The sequence below is a fragment of the Talaromyces rugulosus genome, chromosome III (assembly GCF_013368755.1).
Source record: "Talaromyces rugulosus chromosome III, complete sequence".
Taxonomy (NCBI): domain Eukaryota; kingdom Fungi; phylum Ascomycota; class Eurotiomycetes; order Eurotiales; family Trichocomaceae; genus Talaromyces; species Talaromyces rugulosus.
In genome coordinates this window covers 1,053,515-1,072,377 of record NC_049563.1, presented here as the reverse complement: position 1 = coordinate 1,072,377, position 18,863 = coordinate 1,053,515, and the positions used below count along the sequence as shown (strand labels likewise).

Sequence of the window (18,863 nt, the reverse complement as noted above, 5' to 3'; positions counted from 1 at the left end):
CAAAGGCCCCGCTTTTGAAAGGCAGGCGGCCAATCAGCCCGCTGACCCGAATCTAAGCATAAGCGGCGGCGTTCCCCCAGGGTGATGGCTGGTAAACGGTGCACGGCCAATGGGCGCCGCGCATGGGCGCATGGTTTGCTCTTATCGCTCCTTGTTTTTGTAATTTTGGGGAGGGGTGTGTACTCTGTATTGTTATTGCATATGGTGCTTGTATTATTGAAAGTGAAATTGGAACCCCTTGCTTTGGGGAATTTGTATACATAGTACATACTGCTTCCTGTATCTGGCCATTACGTAACGCCGTGCTGCATGTATAGTTACTGGTCAGTCTATAGTGCTCATAGTAATGGTGGTCCGTACTACATACGACGATGCTAGTATTTACTATTAAGCCTATTATCTGGATGACAAAGCAGTGGTACAGTACGCTAGCCACAAATAGACTAGCGTCTCTCGGCAAGCGTTCCGCGATGGCGGTGACGGACCCTCGCGTCATTGCGATGTATTGATGTATAACACTCTGGATGCAGTAATAATGATAATAATACATACTTGGGAACTTGTTCTTTTTCTATTCGTTTGCGTCTGGTAGCAGCAGTAGTATCATTATCTTCAGCTGCCCATCCCATCCCATCAACCCACTCTCAGCTCTCCACCGGCACTTTGGTTGGGGATCCCAGTAGGGGGCTTGCTGAGTCTGCACTGACTGTTCTCCCCAGTTCAAGAAATTAAGATTCTCATTGACATTATTTAGTAATAGTATCTTAGTGTTAATAATCATTGACGAGTTGTTTATTGTTGTTTGTTATTGTGCCCCGTTTCCCCAGCGCGGGCTGCCATTGGCCAAGCGCCCTTTCCCGCATTTGGCCTCAGGCCTTCCTCGCTCGACTCGCCCCGGCTTCTTCTTCTCTTCCTTCTCGCAACACCCCCAGCCTGCAACCCAGTCGCCCCAACGCTTCTCTGAGCCTCGTCGCTTTCGCACGAAACGGAAAAATCCTCTCCGAGGCCCTCTGACCAATGTCCCCCCCATGTCCAGGCCTCGTTCCGCTACCGGTCATGCCCCGCCTGGATCGCTGGTGACGCCTGGTGCCGCCGATTCCCATGCCTTCTCCAACGGGCAAGGCCAGCAGCTGCTGCATGGCCCCGGCTCTGCAGCGCCTGTCCATTCGCAGCCCGAGCTGGAGCACGAGCGTCACCGGCAGATTCCATGGGACCAGGACCACCACCATGAGAGCTGGAGCCCCAAACAGCCTGCTGCTCCCACCGGCCTTTCGCTGAAGAGGGCCAGCACCACTCCCTCGGAGCATTACCAGCCTGCTCCTATCTCGTCAATCGTTGCTGCTGCTGCAAAGCCCTCCTTTCGCCCTCACACCCCCCAGCTCTCCGAGAGGGACAGTATCTTTGCCACTCACTACCTCCCTTCCGACAACAACGATGTTTCTTCCGCTGCTTCCACCCCGCTACTACGTCCTGTGCGAGGGAGTCTCCGGCCCGACAAGGAGACACTGCTGAAATTGAGTCGAGGAGATGCTTCTCCTGCTTCCCCCATCTCCATTGTCTCATCACCGAGAACCCCTCCCGATACTGCCGCCTCTGCGACTTCTCCTTCCAACGAGGACAACAACAACAAAACTAACACTGCCATATCCCCATCGAAACCCACGTCCCAGTCAACGCCTTTTCGTCGCCCGTCAGATATCGCTCTCCAGGCCCCTTCGTCACCGCTGGCCGGCTCTCATGTTGGCTGGGTAAAGCAGCAGGAGACGGTGGAAAGCTCCAAGATTGCAGGAACGCATCGCATTGCCATTCGAGAAACATTCCATCCACTGCGAAAAATCGCATCCGAGGGCAACGACAGCGAACCATCTTCCCTTGCCACCCACGACCACCCCGAGCATTCCTTTCTTCCCCCAACCTCAGCCACCCCGCGCCCGCGTCTTCATAATATCCCAATGTTGGATTCATCTAACGGGGACCATGAACATTCATTCCCCGACCCTTGGCAGACCTCGAGGCATCTGAAACATGGCGATGGAACGGTCGATGTTACGTGGAATACTAAACTCAATCGCAGCACGAGCCGCGGGCGCGCCACCCGGGTAGAGGAGTCAATTGAGGCCGATCTTACCAATACCGAGCCGGCTTCTCATGTACGGAGTCGCAAATCTAGTCATTATCTTGGCTTGTTCAAGGAAAACACATCTCCGGATCGCAAAAGGCGTGATGATCGGGAGCGACAGCTGGAAAATGCAGGGATAGTCAGTGGCCACGAGCTATTGGAAGAAGCAGACCCGGAAAGTCCGTCTACACCTCGACCAACCCATGCCGCCCTTTATCAGCCACCGCCAGTCCATGATGATAGCCGAGAAAATATTATGGAAACCGAGGACATAGTACAGGAACCGGAAGATACAGAGCAAGTGCTCAGCGTTGATGCCTCCGAGCTATCACAACACCCTTTCCGAACCATACCAAGAAGCTTGTCAGAGGAGATTCGCAATTTTCATTTGACAACTGGCGGCGACCGCGGTGGCTCTTTCTCCCCTAGCGTCCCGACCCGATTCACCAAAGTAGTCCGGAGAGAGGCGCGAGAGTTTTATGATGGAGACCAATCGCCTAGTAGCTTGATCGACCATAGCACACCTTCTAGTCAGGTCTGCCGTACAGACGACCTTGGCGAACTTGCCGTCGACGAAGACGAAGACGAGCATATTTCGTCTGCATTGTATTTTCCTCACGAGGCCGCGCCTTCTGCAACGGAGCCGTCTTTTTCAAAATATCGTCACGATGAAGAAGGATACACGTTAGCCAAACAGGATGTCGCCAAGCCTGAACCTACCACAAACCATATCGATATATCATTACATTCCCAAAAGGACAGCAGTATATTGCATGGAGACTTCTCGGCTCTTAGCGATGCCGAAGAGAAGGCTTTGGCCACTATCTCTGAATATAGCCACGAGTCAACTTCGGAATCGGAAGCAGAAAGCACTTTATCCACGCAAGACGAAGTCTCGAGTTTAACAGACGATGCAGAACATTTAGCGATGACGCCGACTCAAAGACCGTTGCGCCACCGTCGCAAGCACACCAAAACCGGCATTCTTGGTGCGGTAGAACTGAAACCATATCGGCACCAAGTGGGTGGACACACCACTGTGTTTCGCTTCTCACGGCGTGCTGTGTGTAAGCAACTGAATAATCGCGAAAATGAGTTCTATGAACGTATCGAAAGGCGACATCCTGAAATGCTTATGTTCTTGCCCAGGTTTGTTCAGCCCTATTTATTCCAGGAAATGGCCTGTTATTGACATGAATCTAGGTATATCGGAGTGTTAAATGTGACTTTTTCTAAGAAACCAAAGCATTCCAAGAAACGCAGTACCACAAGCAATGAGCAAACCAAAGCTTCTATCCCCGAGCCACAGAAGTCTACTGATCTGAGCCTTCCCAAGGAAACTACCACGAGTGCGCCGAAAAGCCAGGAGCAGCCAAGAATATTCAGCCAACAGCAAATTACAGGCGTAATTCCCAAAGTCATCCTGGAAAATAATAGACATATCATTCCCACAGATTTTTTCATGCCCCGGGCCCGAAGTGCTGAGGATGCGAGGCCGTTTGGGTCAATGTCGGCTGGATATAAATCCGAATCTGGCGAGAATACCCCGAAGAGTAATCTTACAAATGACCTGCGGCAGCAAACGATTTCCCACTTGAGGAAGCCAAAAATCTGGGGCGCGACTACAGTAAACAGGAAATTACAAGAGCAAGTTCTTCGTGAAGTTTTCAGCCCTCCCCCGATCCATCATACCCGCCGCAACGTGCGAGGTCATCCGACCTTACCGCGGTACCGCTCCGACACAGGTCGTAGCAATGGCGATGTTTCAGAAGATCGGGTATCGAGTCGAGGTACTAGCGGTGGAAGGTCTCCACCCAAGAGCCGTGCAATCGATATTGTAAAGGCCACTGCTCAAGAAGGACCCCAACTCTCATCTTCTGCATCGAGTGCTTTGGAAAGGCACTCAAACCCTCTGGAGAGGATTCGAACCTCCGAAACGCCACCTCGATCAAGCTCGCTAGCCGCAGATCGGACGCTTAGGAGACGGCATTCTGGAAGTGGTCTGCAAAGACGGCGGAGTCTTACTAGCGGCGATTCTGGTGATCTCATGTTCTTTGAAGACGACGGCTACGGAGGGGACCAAGAAGATGCGATTTTTACCATGGAAGGCGATACTCCTGCTGAACCTTCCCTCTCTCCAGTCGATAAAAATTCCAACGCAAGCCTACTCAAAACGAGCGATTCTCTGGCACGATCGCCCTCAAAACTTGGCTCGCCTCTGCAGCTTCCGACTCACCCACCGGACGTTGATGTGGACTCTATGCATGTTCCAATTAATCCCCAAGAGGCACAGACCAAGCGAGACGACCGTGTGCAGTTCTTCATCTTGTTAGAAGATTTAACGGCTGGTATGAATAAACCATGTGTCCTTGATTTGAAAATGGGAACTCGACAGTACGGACTATATGCGGATGAGAAAAAGAAGAAATCCCAGCGCCGCAAGTGTCAGACAACTACATCGCAACAGTTGGGGGTACGGTTGTGCGGCATGCAGACATGGAATATCAAGAAGCAGGAATACCTTTTCGAAGACAAGTATTATGGCCGAGATCTATCTTCCGGCCGTGAGTTTCAAGATGCGTTAACACGATTTCTCTATGACGGTGTCAGCCATCGGAGCATTGTGAAAAAGATTCCCAGCATTCTGGGCCAGCTAAGCACACTTGAGAACATGATTCGGAACCTGAAAAGCTACCGTTTCTATGCCAGCAGCCTTCTTATCCTTTATGATGGCGACCCGTCCAAGGAACCGAAAAAGATCCCGGCCGATTCCAAGGAGCCACAGAGCAATGAACGGCCAACTCTTGATAGGCGGGCTTCTGATGATTGGCACAATAACAATGACGATGTGAAACTCAAGATTGTGGATTTCGCCAATTGCGTGACAGGAGAAGATGAGTTCCCCCCAGATGTGTCTTGTCGGCCTTATCACCTAGACGACATAGACCGAGGCTACCTACGGGGCCTCCGTACACTTCGCATGTATTTCCAAAGAATATTGAAGGAGGTGGGCCAAGAGGACGTCTTTGAGCGTGGTGAGACCGAAGGCTTGGCCCAGGGACATCGAACTACGAGCCAGCAGAGCTCTACGGATGCTTTCTGGGTTGACGCTGTAGTAGAAAGCGACCCAGGGGAGGTCAGTTTTTGAGCATTTTATCGGTTTTTGGATACCCGTTGCATCTGTATGAAGAGAGAGACTCTGTCTCTTGCCTCTTTGTTTGTTTGTTTTTTCTTCTACTTTTACCGGCCTAACGCAACGATATGGATGACGCTGATGTACGCTCATGTTTTTCTCTCTTCCTTTCTTTTTTCATGTACTGGATGGCGTTTTCAACTCGGGGCACAGCATTAGAAGGGGAATCCGCTCACGGCATACGGTGTTTTTCTCTGTTTATATGTGAAACCCATTTATTTCCTAAATCTCTGTGGTTGGTGGCTTCTGCTGTGTTTCTTTCTTTTTTTGGGCCATGAAACTTGAGCGATTCTGCAACGACATGTCTTGACCTCGATACATTGATTGAATATTTACATGTACCAGGGAGGGTCGGTTTCTAGGAATTCTGAAACGGCATTTTTTTGCTGTTGGCGTTGTTTTAGATTCCCTCAAATGTATGTATATACTACGATGCTAGTACTTAATCACCACGTGTATCTTTTAGGGTTGTGCGAATTGCTGTCTGTCCTGTGTAATAGGAACAGGGCTTGATGTAGCGCCGAGTGACATAATTAACCCTATATGTAGCCCTAACCTTGTTGAAATGTAGTTACTTGACAACGTTGAAACGCTCAGACTAAGTCCAATTAGCGTTAAATAATGGGCTTGTAATGTGAATATATCAAATTAAACAAAGTTCATCTGAGGTGAAAACTACACAAGAAAGAGAAGGGAGAGAAAGAAATCACCAACGGAGGCCCTTCTCAATGATCGACTTTGCCAGGTACGGCCTTGATACCTTTTCCAACAACATTTAAACAGCAACAGCCATACCGACATATAATGTATTGTCGACAGTCTTGTTATATGCATCCAGAACCTGTGGCAGCAATCCTAGCGGCACGGTACGCAGTTCTGTGGCACTAAATATCCACCAGTGTTGGCTGTCGTATCGGCCAGAATCATCTTCTGCAGATTCCGTGCTAGCTGGTGTAGAAATTCGTTTTTTGGGCGGCATAGACAAATATGGGACCGAAACATTAGCGATGCGCCAAGGAGGGACAACTTCGGCTTTCAGCACGACTTGTGCGGCCAAACCTTACTGCTGAATGCCGAGGTCCTATTCCCAAGCCCGTCAGAACTTGGTATATCCAATCTACCTGGGGCTGCCGCCATAAACACGGAGAGTTGTCAGAAGTGCCGTTCAGATAAGATCGGGCATACAATAACACAAGGCTTGAGTAGTAACGTATTTCACAACCCCCCCGGGCCACCCAAGCCAGCCGGGCCACCTGTAATCCCATATTAAATGCCAATTTTCAATGTGAAAAATTTCAACATTTTTCTTAAATAACTATATTTCAACAGCTAATATATTTTTCTGTATATACATAAAATATTGTTATTTAATTTTCAAATAATAAAAATCATTATTTACAAATATTACCATTGTAATGCTGTATTTTATTAATACCGTTGTATTTTTCCTTAATATAGCTTTATATTATTTAATTTTCTCAAAATAAACTCTTTAGGGTATTTTTCATGTTATATCAAAAATATATATGTAATTATCTAGTAAATTGTTGAGATTTTGGATGACAAAAAATGGCCATTTAATATGGGATTACGGGTGGCCCGGCTGGCTTGGGTGGCCCGGGGGGGGGTTGTGAAATACGTTAGCCGATTTTGGTAACGAATATTCCGGGCAATCATAATAATACTGACAACGAAAGCAAGAATGAAGGCCAGATTGCGGATTCCGCTTTACAGCGCATCAACTCCATGGCTTGGAACCATATGGGGATGTGGTAGCCCATAGACAGCGTAACGCTGCCGATACAAGACGGAAAACAGAAGCCCGCGATACATAATGGACCGCTGTAGGAAAATACGGGATGGGACTAAAACTCTACTGGATTTTCTATAAGGATGAAGAAGAAAACATGAAAATTACATAGCCAGTGGATGGAGGAAAGTGTTTGGTACTATATGAGTTCTAAACCTCTAGTAAGAAAAGAAAAAAAAAACACGTAGGGCGTAGTGCAACATTGGGGCTTGGTCTTCAAGGTCCTGTAGGCATCATGTTGAAAAGCAAATACAAATTGATATCGTGCTGAAAAAATGAATTAGCTGTGAAAAGTAGCTTTTTCCTTAAACATGACTACATGTATCTAAATTTCGGAGGCTATAGAAGTTCTTCCCACGACGCTGGCCAAGCATTCCCCCTGCAGACCGCCTCTAGTATAACTGCAATATTGTCTTGTGATTCCAGCGCTAGAACATTAGTAAAAACAATGGCATTTCCAGAGACAATTAAAATCATATCAACAGCTTCTTCAAATCTATCACCAACTGCACAGCTCCTATCACACTACGTACCATCAAATTTCTCGTCGACAGCTTGGGTACCCACGCCGCCAGGTCTGCGCCGTAGCGAACACTTGACTGATTCTCATACTCTCCTGTACGGAGCTTATGAGACACCTCTAAACCAGCCGCGAAACCATCTTCGTGGAACCCATACCCCATCCAAGCACCTGCAAAGCTGACATTTGGAGAAGCCCTGTTGAGTTCATTCAAACTACGGGATGCCTGGATACTTGGTGAGTCAAGGATGGGGTGATAGTACAGATGCTGAGTGCGAATCGACTGTGGTGTACGAATCGGGTTCATGCTGATCAGGATGCGCCCAGGGCTGCCAGGCGACCCCGGACCAGGAATTTCCTGTAGTCGGTTCATGTCGAATAGAACAGATACTGGCCCGTCAGTCTCCGTAGCAGTAGTGCTGTCTTTGGAGTCGGAAGTTTCTAAAAGAGGCTTCGTTTCACTCAGTTTTCCGGCCGACATGTCTTTGTCGGAAGTGCGGTTGCTACGCATGTGGCAAATCCAGGATGCATGAGCTTTGGGATTTTGGGGAAGAAACTAATGGGTGGTTAGTTGGAGGAGGATGAGACCAAAGGGGAGGTAACACACTGTAAGGTCAGAATGCATCACACACTCGTTTCTGCTCGTTCTGAATGCACCGAGGACGTCTTTTTCGAGTGACGTGGACTGCTCACCCAAAAGGTCCAAGGCTTGATGGGCATGTACTGCTAGAACAACATGGTCGAAAGAATCGACCGAGCCGTCTTTGAAGACGAGAGAGGCTTGATCGTCCCCTTGGTTGCGTATTATTCTTTGTATAGGGGTATTCAGATGGTAATGATGGTTCTCCGGTGTTGTTTCCACGAACTTCTCGACATAGGTCCTGGAACCGTTCTTGAACGCTCTCCAGCAGAGCGTCTCAGTCATTGTGTCCAGCATGCGGTGTATATACCTGAAATTTCCATTCTCGACAATTAACTCACATCGACAAACAAAAAATGATTTGTTGACTTACATAAAATATACCAACGTCTCTGCAGGAAACCCATTCGCCACGTCTGAAAGCGACATACACCATGGGGCAGCAATCATAGGAAGAAGGTAATATTGTTTGAATTGGCGAGAATAATTTTTCCGGTCCAAATACTCGCCAATTGATTCTAGTTTTAGCTTCTTCGAGCTCAGCTTTTCGTTTCCACTAGCGAGCTTCAACTCCTCCGACACCTTCTCAGACAAAATGTCCGTGGCAAAGAAGTTGAATCTGATGATGTCGAACACCAGTCTCCAAAACCATAGCGAGAATAGGCGCGACAAGCTGCCGTAGAAGCCTTCGAAAGAGCAGCTACCCCATTCTACAGACCTATCGTCTTCCATAACTCCAAATGACATATCGGTCTCCATCGTTGGAACGTTGAGGGCGTTAAGGAAGGCATTGAACTTTGCTGTATAAAAAGAACCAACATATTAATATAAGATACAGCAACAGCAGGAGAAGAAAACTGACGGTACATTTGTTCACTCATCGTCACGAAACCGGTGTCCACAGAGTGAACTTTGCCATCTTCACTCTTTACTCCAACCGAGTTTGCATGCCCACCAAGTCGATTATCAGCCTCGTAGAGGTAAACCTCGGTGGATTCTTCTTCGCGCAAGCCCCATAGACAGGAAATACCAGAAATCCCACCACCTATGATAGCAACCCGCTTCGGGGGAATGTATGAGGGGTTGGGAACCATTTTCTTTCTTGCTTACTTTACTCAACCAGTGTCACAGCTAGCAGAGTGACAGTGGTTTATAAATTATCTATGATAACCGAGTGCTATTAAGCTGGGCTAAACATAGCTATGAGTAACTTTCAGGTGGGAACCCAGTCCAGCGCTGATCACTAGCCTATGCAGATATCGTCTGGCTCTGGTATGCACATGTTGTATTGCGCTCCTCGGGAAACGCCGAGTCAGCTTGACAATTGATTACCCTAAAAAAATATAGTTACATCAATTGATATCGAGTCAGGGCACGCAATATTCGCCAAATTATCAAGATTGGATCCGTTTGCACCCCACTATAGAAGTCCTTATCAACGTGATAAAACATGATAAAAAAATATGTACGTAGTACCAAACGCAAAAAGTTTGCAGTCTACGCGACTCTACGCAAAGAAAGCCAGGCTCTTGTGATTGGATTGAATCCATGATCTGGCCCCTGCATTTCGCCCCTGAAAATTGCCTCAACTAGCCCCGACTTCTAAGACCTAACATTATTGCAACGTAGATCACACTATTCTAGACCGGGATCAATAAACTCTATGCATACTAGTACGTGCTATGAGCTATGACTTTTTTGACATGAATAACAAACTTAGCTCTTGACCTAGTCCTCAGGAACGTGCTTGTATCTGTGCTTTCCCATTGCTTCTTAATGTTGTGCTCAATCCTCCTGATAGCTTAATCACTCACATGGTTACATCTGTACTTGAATGTGTGAGTAACAGGTTGTATTTTTCAATCTGCCTTTTTGGCCTACACACCTTGCAAGTTGGTACCCTTCCATCGGATATTATTTTAATATTATTACCTTCTATTTTTGTTCTTGGCCATGGTCATCAACTTCGGTGTGCCCGAGCCAAGAGATGTATCGTTTCAATTATCAATCCTAGCGGGGGGCACCATTAATCTCCTACAAATGTCAGCTTCCCCGCTACTTCTGTTCTCCAAAACCGTTTTTAAGGCAACCAACTTCCAATAAATCATTATACGGACCTGGGCCTGTGCTTTTGGCAGTGCCACCATGTCATTGCAGACCCTGCATCTAGCTATCTTTGCTGTAGTAAGTGACTTCCAACAAAGTACCCAACTACGGGTATTCGATATCCCTGCCGACTCTTTTCATATTTACAGATTTTGATACGCTGCATCTACCTCGGCTTTCTCCACCCTTGCAGTCGATACCCGGGCCCTTTTCTTGCTAAATTCACTGATGGCTACTCCGCTTTTCACTCCTACCGAGGAGATATGCATCTTGATATCCAAAGATGCCATGCTAAATATGGTACGGAGGAGATCCCACTCTAGAGAAAAGAAACCACGTTAAGACTGAGAAGGGAATGTAATACGATACGGACCAAATCGTATCCTCACAATTCGGGCATCCGATATGAACAGTATGCTCTACTTTTACAAAGCTGAAGAAAATAGAAGAGGAGCTTACGTACCGCTTAGCAATTTATGGCCATGGCCAACCATTCCGAAAATCTCGAAGCTATGCCACCATGGTCCCATGGGCGGACGGATGGAGTAGTGCAACATGTATCGATAAAGAGCTGCACCGGTCTTTGCGGAGCACTTTGCTGCTGGGATTTAATGCAACCTCACTGAAAAAATTTGAGCCGGCTATTTTGAAACACCTCGACATATTAATGGACAAGATGCTTCAAGGGAGCAAGAATCAAGGCAAATGGGGCCCAGCAATGGATATGAATGGCTGGAGTATGCATCCCTGTTTTATTCCCTCATTCACTTTTGTATGCTGGGCTAATATTTTTCGTCTTTTTTGATGGCGCGTATAGATCAATGGTTTGCCCTGGACATGATCACGGATTTTGGTTTTGGTGCACCCTCAAGTCTATTGACCAATTCTGCTGACCGTTATGTTCTCGACGTGTTACACCTGGCAGTAAAGAACTTGGGAGTGATCGAACAATGGCCAGGCTTAAGCTATATTGGACTCGGACATATCGCCTATTATGTAGAAGCACTTTGCTCCTTCTCCAAGGTGTTTTCCTTGCCGATCGGCAAATTCGTCCAGTGGCATCAGGACTTCACCCACCGCGCTATAATGAACAACGCTGACACAGTGAGCGGTGTCCTCGGATATGTGATCCAGAGCGGGGAAGGAAAATTAGGAAAGAAAGGCCATAATAAATCACAAATGCTCGCCGAAGGCTCTTTTGTCACTTTTACTGCAGCAGATGGTATTGGCACGACGTTGTCTGCTGTCATGTATTATCTGGCCCATAATCCTCGGGTGTATGAAAAGCTGGCGAAAGAACTCCGCACTAAATTCAGCAGGGATAGCGAAAACAAGCAGCCCAGACCTGAATCCATCACTTGGGGCCCTGAATTATCATCCTGCAAATACCTCCAAGCCTGTCTCAACGAAGCCTGGAGACTGGTTCCTCCAGCATGTGGCGTGCATTGGCGTGAGTGTGAGCGTTCTGGGGTTGCCATTGGAAGCGACGAGATGCCTTTTGGGAGCGATGTTGGGATGAGTTTGTTCACCATCTTCCGCAGCACAGATTACTTCCGGGATGCGCATGATTTCTGGCCTGAACGCTGGATCAAGGGGTTCCTACCAGATGCAGAATATCAACTGACTAGGCAGGTTTTTCACCCATTCTCTTTGGGCTCAAGATCATGCGCAGGTTCCCATGTGGCGGTGATGATAGCCACTGTGGTGCTGGCAAATGTTATTGTGAAGTATGATTTCAGGCCTTCCATGTTGTCAGAAGCTAGTCTTTTAGGACTACCGGATCAAAAGCTCGATCAGGAACGCCACTTGCAGTCCTGTGATTCACTACCATTGGAGTTTGAGAGCCACTTCACCTTGCCGATTTGGAAAGAGGGGCCAATATTGCAGTTTAGAGAGCGATCAACCATGTTTGATGCGGACACAGCCAATAGTAGATAGACAATCATGCCTAAATACTAATAATAATACCAATAACTGCATAGTATGCAATAATAATGATGATGAAATTAGTTAATGTGACAATGGGGGCCTGGTTCAACCTATGTTGATTTACATACCGTTACGGCGTAACAGGTTAGTAAAATACATTACTGTATGGTATGGAGGATTGAAATTTTAGTTACCATACGATCCCGATGTTACGGACTATATAACTTAGAATGGATAACTTATAGCAGTTCATCCTGCACATCTTCAGCCCCCCGCTAGATATGCATGTGAATCAACCGAATGCCTCTTTCTGACATCAATACGAGATCCACCACCCTTGGCATGGCTCAGTTCACTTGACCTGCAGCTCAACCCCCACACTGCTAATACTAATACTAATAACTCGTGGGCTGGTTGCGCTAGCAGTGTTAGTCACAGTCCCAATATGCAGTCCCAATAGCATCCGGGTCAGCGTCTGCACGAAAGGGCAGATCCTCCAGACTCGGCAATGACAAGGATCGTCTTCGGCAGAGAAGAACTAAAAGAGGGGCCTGTCTGAGTAAGATTACCTTTAACTATTTTGGTTGATTAACGAAGTCACAGTTACATCCGTCAGATGCTCAACTGGTGTGTATCTAACACAAGAGTATGTAATTTACAATCTCCTGCAAGAAGTACTCACCCCTGACATCCAAAATAATATTATACCTGATAATGTCATCATCTTGAGGTTTTCTTTGTGAATCAGCATTCTTGTCTATGCTAATACACACAACGACTTCGATATGCCTCAAGTAAAAGATGGGGTGGAGGACGTTAGCCGCGCCTACGTACTCTATATCACTACTACCATCTTCACCGCTGGCACATTGATAACAACCGCCGCACGAATTGGGACAAAATTGAAATGTAAACTGCGACTGGGAATTGATGACTGGCTAATTATGCTAGGCGCAGTATGTGAAAAGCAAAAGATGAATAACAACAAGAACAATGAGCGTGCTAACAAGACATAAAGGCCCTCAACATCGTGGCCGATTGCTTCGACTACAAAGCCACCGCATCTGGTTTCGGTCGCCATGCTATGTTCCTCTCTGAAGAAGACTTAATCGAAGCCGCAAAATATTCACAGTTAGCAGTGGGAGTCGCCAACTGGGCCATCGGAGTTGTCAAACTCTCTGTCTGTTTCTTCCTACTCAACCTCATCCGCGGCACACACAAGCGATTCCGCTGGGCGATCTATGTGATGATAGCCTTGACTTGCAGCTTCACCTTGATCGGCGCGATCCTGTGGGGAACGCAGGCACGGCCGCTTGCAAAACTATGGGATCCGCGAATCCCCGGTACTAGAGGTAGTACGGAAGACTTTCTGATTGTAGTCTATATCGTCTACGCTTTCGGCTGCTTTACAGACGTCTTCTACGCTCTATCACCAGTTTACTTTCTATGGTCGGTGCAATTGGAATGGAAGAAAAAGTTGCCTATTATGTTACTGACAGGTGTTGCGATGCTGTAAGCCCCCGCATCTCTCTTATTTTGCTTGAACCCGCAACTAATCCTTTGTCAGTGTAGTAGTCGTTGCTGTCCTGAACATCATCTTTGCTCGTGACTTTCTCGACCAAGAAGACATTACGTGGGCTCTCATCAACGAATTTGTTTGTGACATTATCGAACGTAACTTCTCAACCATGGTTGCCAACCTCCCAGCTCTGTGGTTGTTGGTGATGCGCCTGCGCAGAAGATATACCACCTATCAGAGCAAGGGATCGCAAAACACTCGCTCAGGCTATTTACCCCCGCGCCTCGCCATGAGTCACGTTGACCAGCGGTCCACGGTTACTGGTGGCACTGGCAAAGCCCAGGTTAGCACGCACGCATTGGATGGTCATGAAATGACTGACTTTAGTGATAATTCTCATTTGCTGCGTAACCTGCCGCAATATCCTACTGTTGCTGCTCACCGGATTCATGTTCAGACTGACGTAGAAGTCCAAGATGAGCCTAGGAATGGCCCAATGCCCCAAGATGGCAGACTTGATGTGTAATATGAAAAGTCGGCGTTTTACTTTACTTTTCTTTGTTTATTTTTGTTCTATATCCCTTGGCCCGTGTTTATTGATCGTTGATTGACTTGCTGTAAAATATTACATCATATCCAGGCCAACATAATAATGTACTTATGTCAACTGGTATCTGAAAAACCACTGGTGATCCAAAATCAATTATTTTCTTCAAATGTTTTGATCCGAACCTTGGGTGCTTATTAAATGGCAACCCGTATAAAAATATTCTATTCAATATTCACTAATCACGTTAAATTTAATTGTATAATCATGCTTCCGTGGTATGATGAAAACATTTGGATATAATAATACATGTCGACATATCGGCCTCAGGCAACCTGCGGTCACGTGGAAGCGAACAAAGAAAACAGTTTTTATTAGCGAACCACATACAAATCCTGTACTTATCCTTATATATACACACACACACACAGTCAATTCAATTACTCAAGCTGTCTTATGCGTTCTAGAGCTTTAAGATCTAATCTGCTTCGTCTAGTTCGACAATACAGACAAGATCAGTGATATGTGAAATGGATTGATTGTATGTACACAGGTAGCAGTGTATATCCATGTCTCAGCCTCACGAAAATTCTCAGTCTATAAAACTCTTTGATGAGTGAAACCTATAACATGCGGAAACACGATCAACTAATTGATACTAATAATCATGCACCACCGACAATATTGAGGACAAGTTCTCGGGCGAGCAACCCCGTGCCCCAAACCACATATTTAATCTGATCGAGAGGACTATGAAAATCACGCACAAAGTCATCTAGGAAATATGACTCATTCTGCGCCTCATAATTATACGAAACGTTCTCAGTGTTTCGGTTTTCATTGGTTCTTGCTCTTGCAGCTGGGGTTCCGAAATTGGGGTAAGCAACGCCAGTGAAAGGAAGCCTAACTCGTGCCATCATCCAAAACACCCAAAGCAATAGAATAACCCAGTTTGTAGATTTCTTGACTTTCTCTTGTTTCGCGGGTGTAGCTGCACGTGTCAATAGCTCAATTAGTGTCGTCGTGTCGTCGTCCACATGCGCAGTTCTATTTTCGGTTGCTGGATCTAGAAATGTCGCCAGTAGTAAAGGTTTTAAACCTTGATGGCTTAGTGCAAAGTAATAGAATTTGGGAGTCAAAATCCTCATTCGCAGTACTGGTGATGATTGATCTGCCGCAGGCGTGCTAAAGCTAACAGCGATTTCGGGGTTAGATGTTGTAGGGTCGATAAGACGAAGGTGAAAGGCATCCGAAGATGAGAGTAAGATTTTCTCCAGATATTCTCTGAATATCACACCCATGTATCTATTAAAACCATTAGACGTTACTACAATCTTAGTACACAAGTAATGTGAAACCTCTTACCTTTCAGCCCTAGTGCTGTGACGGGGAATTGTCTCAGCTCTGGGCTCTGGTCGGTAATATATGTCTAGATGGCGTTTTTTAGCGAGCTTGAGTGCCTCAATGACTATATGAGGGTCTTTGGGGGCCTATTTCAGCTTCTTGGACAGTGAAAATTAGCATGACAGGCTGCACATACATGTCATCCAACCGACCATCGACCACGATATAAGAAAATCCAATGCTCTGAATATAGAAATTTTGGCAGGATCAAGTGGCACTGCGTTTGACCACAAACGAGCTACTAGCTTTCCTCGTCCCTTGGATGAAAGCAATGTCGCCCTGATATTAACAGCAGCTGTTCCTTGAGAACCATCTGAGTTAAATAGGTCGGGGACAGAGATCTTGTAAGATCCTTTGCTTGAACTGAATGGTGACACGTGAAAGTCCTTGTCCCAGGAACATTGAAAATTTAATGGTTTGGATTGATCAGCATTGGCCATATCATTGGGAACGGTGTTTTCAAGCAAATACATCCGTCTCTCGTCAAAGGTGTTATTCACCTCCGCGATCATAGCTGCCAGTTGGAGGTCCGCAGAATAGAGATACCAGAATGATGCCGGACTAAACTTGTAGCCCAGAAAATGAGGTGATGTCACCAAGCACACAGTGGGATAATTGGCGGCATCGTGTCCCTGTAAAATGAAGATCATCTGTATTAATATATTATCTTGAAATAATAACGACCGTCTGCGGACTTACCTGGGACTGTAAAAAATGGTCCAATTTTCGATTAAGGCTTTTTTCATCGCCTCTTCCCAAATGGTCCTGAGGTTCAACATGAAGCCATCCCCGGTTCCACCAATTTTTGTTGGCGCTGTCGATGGAAAGTAACCAGTTGGACTGACATGACCTCACTGGGATGCCCACCATAAGATAGGGGTACGAGAAAGTATGAAACTTGGGAAATAGCCGAGTATGTGAAATCCGTCCCGGCAGAATAAAAGGCCTGCACGGAGAGTATGAGGTAGTGGCATCATCTCGAGGATCCCAAACTCTCCGTCGCGTATAAGTTATTGTCCAGAAGAAAATAATAACCGCGCACCAAAGATACGGGCTTCTTATTATAGTTCCTGTGTCATCACAAGCCATGGCGAATATGACCTTTCAGTGCGTTGTATTCAATGGTCTTGTAGTCTGTGTGCATGGAAGAGCTGAAGACTGGGAGTGGGATGAAGAGATGGGGCGGCCTTCTCTTATTCTAATGTCGACATCGGAATACTACGTAGGCTAAATGGGACCAATGGAGCCTACCCTATGTTGGAACGTGCTTATCAGCCCACACTCTTTATTACAGCCCTATTGGTAATAATTTGAAGTTAAAGACCTCTATTGAATAATGAATTCGACTATCCTTATTCTAGATTTTAATTTACGATAAAGCACGTTTCCTCCGTACATGTATAAGGGGATAAACGTAACAGAAGGCGGCGATAGTCATAAATGTGCCGGCAAATATCTGCAGCTTCCACCAATGGACATGAACGGAGTTAAGATCAATCAAGGCTCCTGCAACGGGGCTTCCGATTAAAACACCGAGGCCCACACTGGCCCAGTACATCCCAGAGCGCGTCCCAATCACCTGCAGCGAGGGAGAGAGAAGAGGGATGATAGCCCCGGGCATGGCAACAATGACGCTGGACACCAAACCCCAAATGATTGACCAGGCAATCGCTCCACCAGTCGAGTTAACCGCAGTCCAGCAAAAGAGTACAACAAAACAGCCAGCCAGAGCCATGGTACATGTCTCGATAGGACCGACCTTAGTCGCGACAAGTCCTGCGGCAAGACGGCCAACTACTGATGCTCCATTGGCGATGGAAATCAAGTAGAATGCCAGGTCCTGATTTCCATTTCCGAAATTTGGAATGGCCGTTTCAGCAAATAATGGCAGATATATCATTGGTAAGTAATAAGCTACTGCACTGAGCATCGCACCAAGATTGGCGAGAAGGAATGAAAGATCGGTGAAAGCCGTCATGTCGACCCATCTTCGAATTGAAGGGCTTGCGGCTGGCTTATACAAGAGGATTGGATATGAGAACAGATAGGTCGCGAACATTACGAAGGCAATAATGCGGACAGCCCAGGGAAACCCCACTGAAGACACCAGCCGTCGAAACATGATCGGATAGATTACGCCCCCTGCAAGATACCGTTAGCTATACATCCAAATCAGAAGACCATTCTCATGTGTATATTTACCAATGCCAGTGGCTGAAGCGATAAGGCCCATGAATTTAGCCCGGCGAAACTCTTGAAGACTAGCAGCAGCAGCCGCAATACTTGGAATGTATAGCATGCCACCTCCGATGCCAACACAGATACCCTGAGAGAGAAACACCTGATAATACTCGGTTGAGAGGCTGACCATCATGAGCCCGAAGACCTCCAACAGGCTGCCCACCAGCAAAAGTGGGCGATGATATCCATAATCAAATAATGGACCTGTGATCAAGCCGCTTACAAGAAGGAGAAACGCGCAGATGGTAGATATCCATGCTATTTCGGAGCTTGATTTGTCGGGAAGCAATATCTGCTCATAATACGTCTGAAACGAGCCAAAAGCTAGCAAAAGGCCCCTTTGCACAAATTGAATTAGAAAGTTGTTTTTTGGGGTATCATTCAATGCGATCAATTCACCAGGTATTCAAAAACACAACGAATGCACTGAGCACCTGTATCCATTGCTTTCCTGTCAGGGGAGGTGAGCTCGCACCCACATCCGGCCCCGACGGTGGCGATGACTTGACCTCGTCCATATCTACTAATCATCAATGGGTACGACAGCCAGGAGTATTCGTTAGGCTCTCGACGGTGGTGCAACAGTCATAAGCAGTGGGATGGATTGCAAAGGGGCGAAAATTCAGCTGTAAAATCATCTTGTGGAATTTCAACCCTTTTTCAGGAACGCTCAGATGATGGATGACGTAGCGAAGGCCAAGGAACCGGTGGAGAAAACCAGATATAGGCAACGACACATGTAATATCAGCGGTACACAATAACTAGTATTAAAATACACGACTAGTGCTATTACAGTATCGATACATTTACCGTACACTCCCCGTACATTTCCGA

General features: G+C 46.6%; 5 protein-coding genes across 5 annotated transcripts; 3 read left to right on the top strand and 2 right to left on the bottom strand.

Moving 5' to 3' along the window:
* Positions 1–1,028: 1,028 nt before the first annotated feature.
* On the top strand, positions 1,029–5,267 carry TRUGW13939_05223 (uncharacterized protein; the record flags this gene model as incomplete). The annotated part of the gene is made up of 2 exons (XM_035488387.1): positions 1,029–3,268; positions 3,323–5,267. 2 exons carry the CDS (start codon positions 1,029–1,031, stop codon positions 5,265–5,267), a joined length of 4,185 nt encoding a protein of 1,394 aa, XP_035344280.1.
* Positions 5,268–7,595: 2,328 nt separating this feature from the next.
* On the bottom strand, positions 7,596–9,376 carry TRUGW13939_05222 (uncharacterized protein; the record flags this gene model as incomplete). The annotated part of the gene is made up of 4 exons (XM_035488386.1): positions 7,596–8,198; positions 8,250–8,592; positions 8,656–9,082; positions 9,145–9,376. 4 exons carry the CDS (start codon positions 9,374–9,376, stop codon positions 7,596–7,598), a joined length of 1,605 nt encoding a protein of 534 aa, XP_035344279.1.
* A 1,532-nt stretch (positions 9,377–10,908) lies between these two features.
* TRUGW13939_05221 (uncharacterized protein) lies at positions 10,909–12,326 on the top strand (the record flags this gene model as incomplete). The annotated part of the gene is made up of 2 exons (XM_035488385.1): positions 10,909–11,125; positions 11,206–12,326. The coding sequence occupies 2 exons, from the start codon at positions 10,909–10,911 to the stop codon at positions 12,324–12,326; spliced, it is 1,338 nt and encodes a 445-aa protein (XP_035344278.1).
* Positions 12,327–13,102: 776 nt separating this feature from the next.
* On the top strand, positions 13,103–14,362 carry TRUGW13939_05220 (uncharacterized protein; the record flags this gene model as incomplete). Its single annotated transcript, XM_035488384.1, has 3 exons — positions 13,103–13,273; positions 13,336–13,829; positions 13,885–14,362. The coding sequence occupies 3 exons, from the start codon at positions 13,103–13,105 to the stop codon at positions 14,360–14,362; spliced, it is 1,143 nt and encodes a 380-aa protein (XP_035344277.1).
* Positions 14,363–15,048: 686 nt separating this feature from the next.
* On the bottom strand, positions 15,049–18,546 carry TRUGW13939_05219 (uncharacterized protein; the record flags this gene model as incomplete). Its single annotated transcript, XM_035488383.1, has 7 exons — positions 15,049–15,688; positions 15,749–15,873; positions 15,940–16,419; positions 16,487–16,492; positions 17,184–17,929; positions 17,990–18,366; positions 18,428–18,546. The coding sequence occupies 7 exons, from the start codon at positions 18,544–18,546 to the stop codon at positions 15,049–15,051; spliced, it is 2,493 nt and encodes an 830-aa protein (XP_035344276.1).
* Positions 18,547–18,863: the final 317 nt, after the last annotated feature.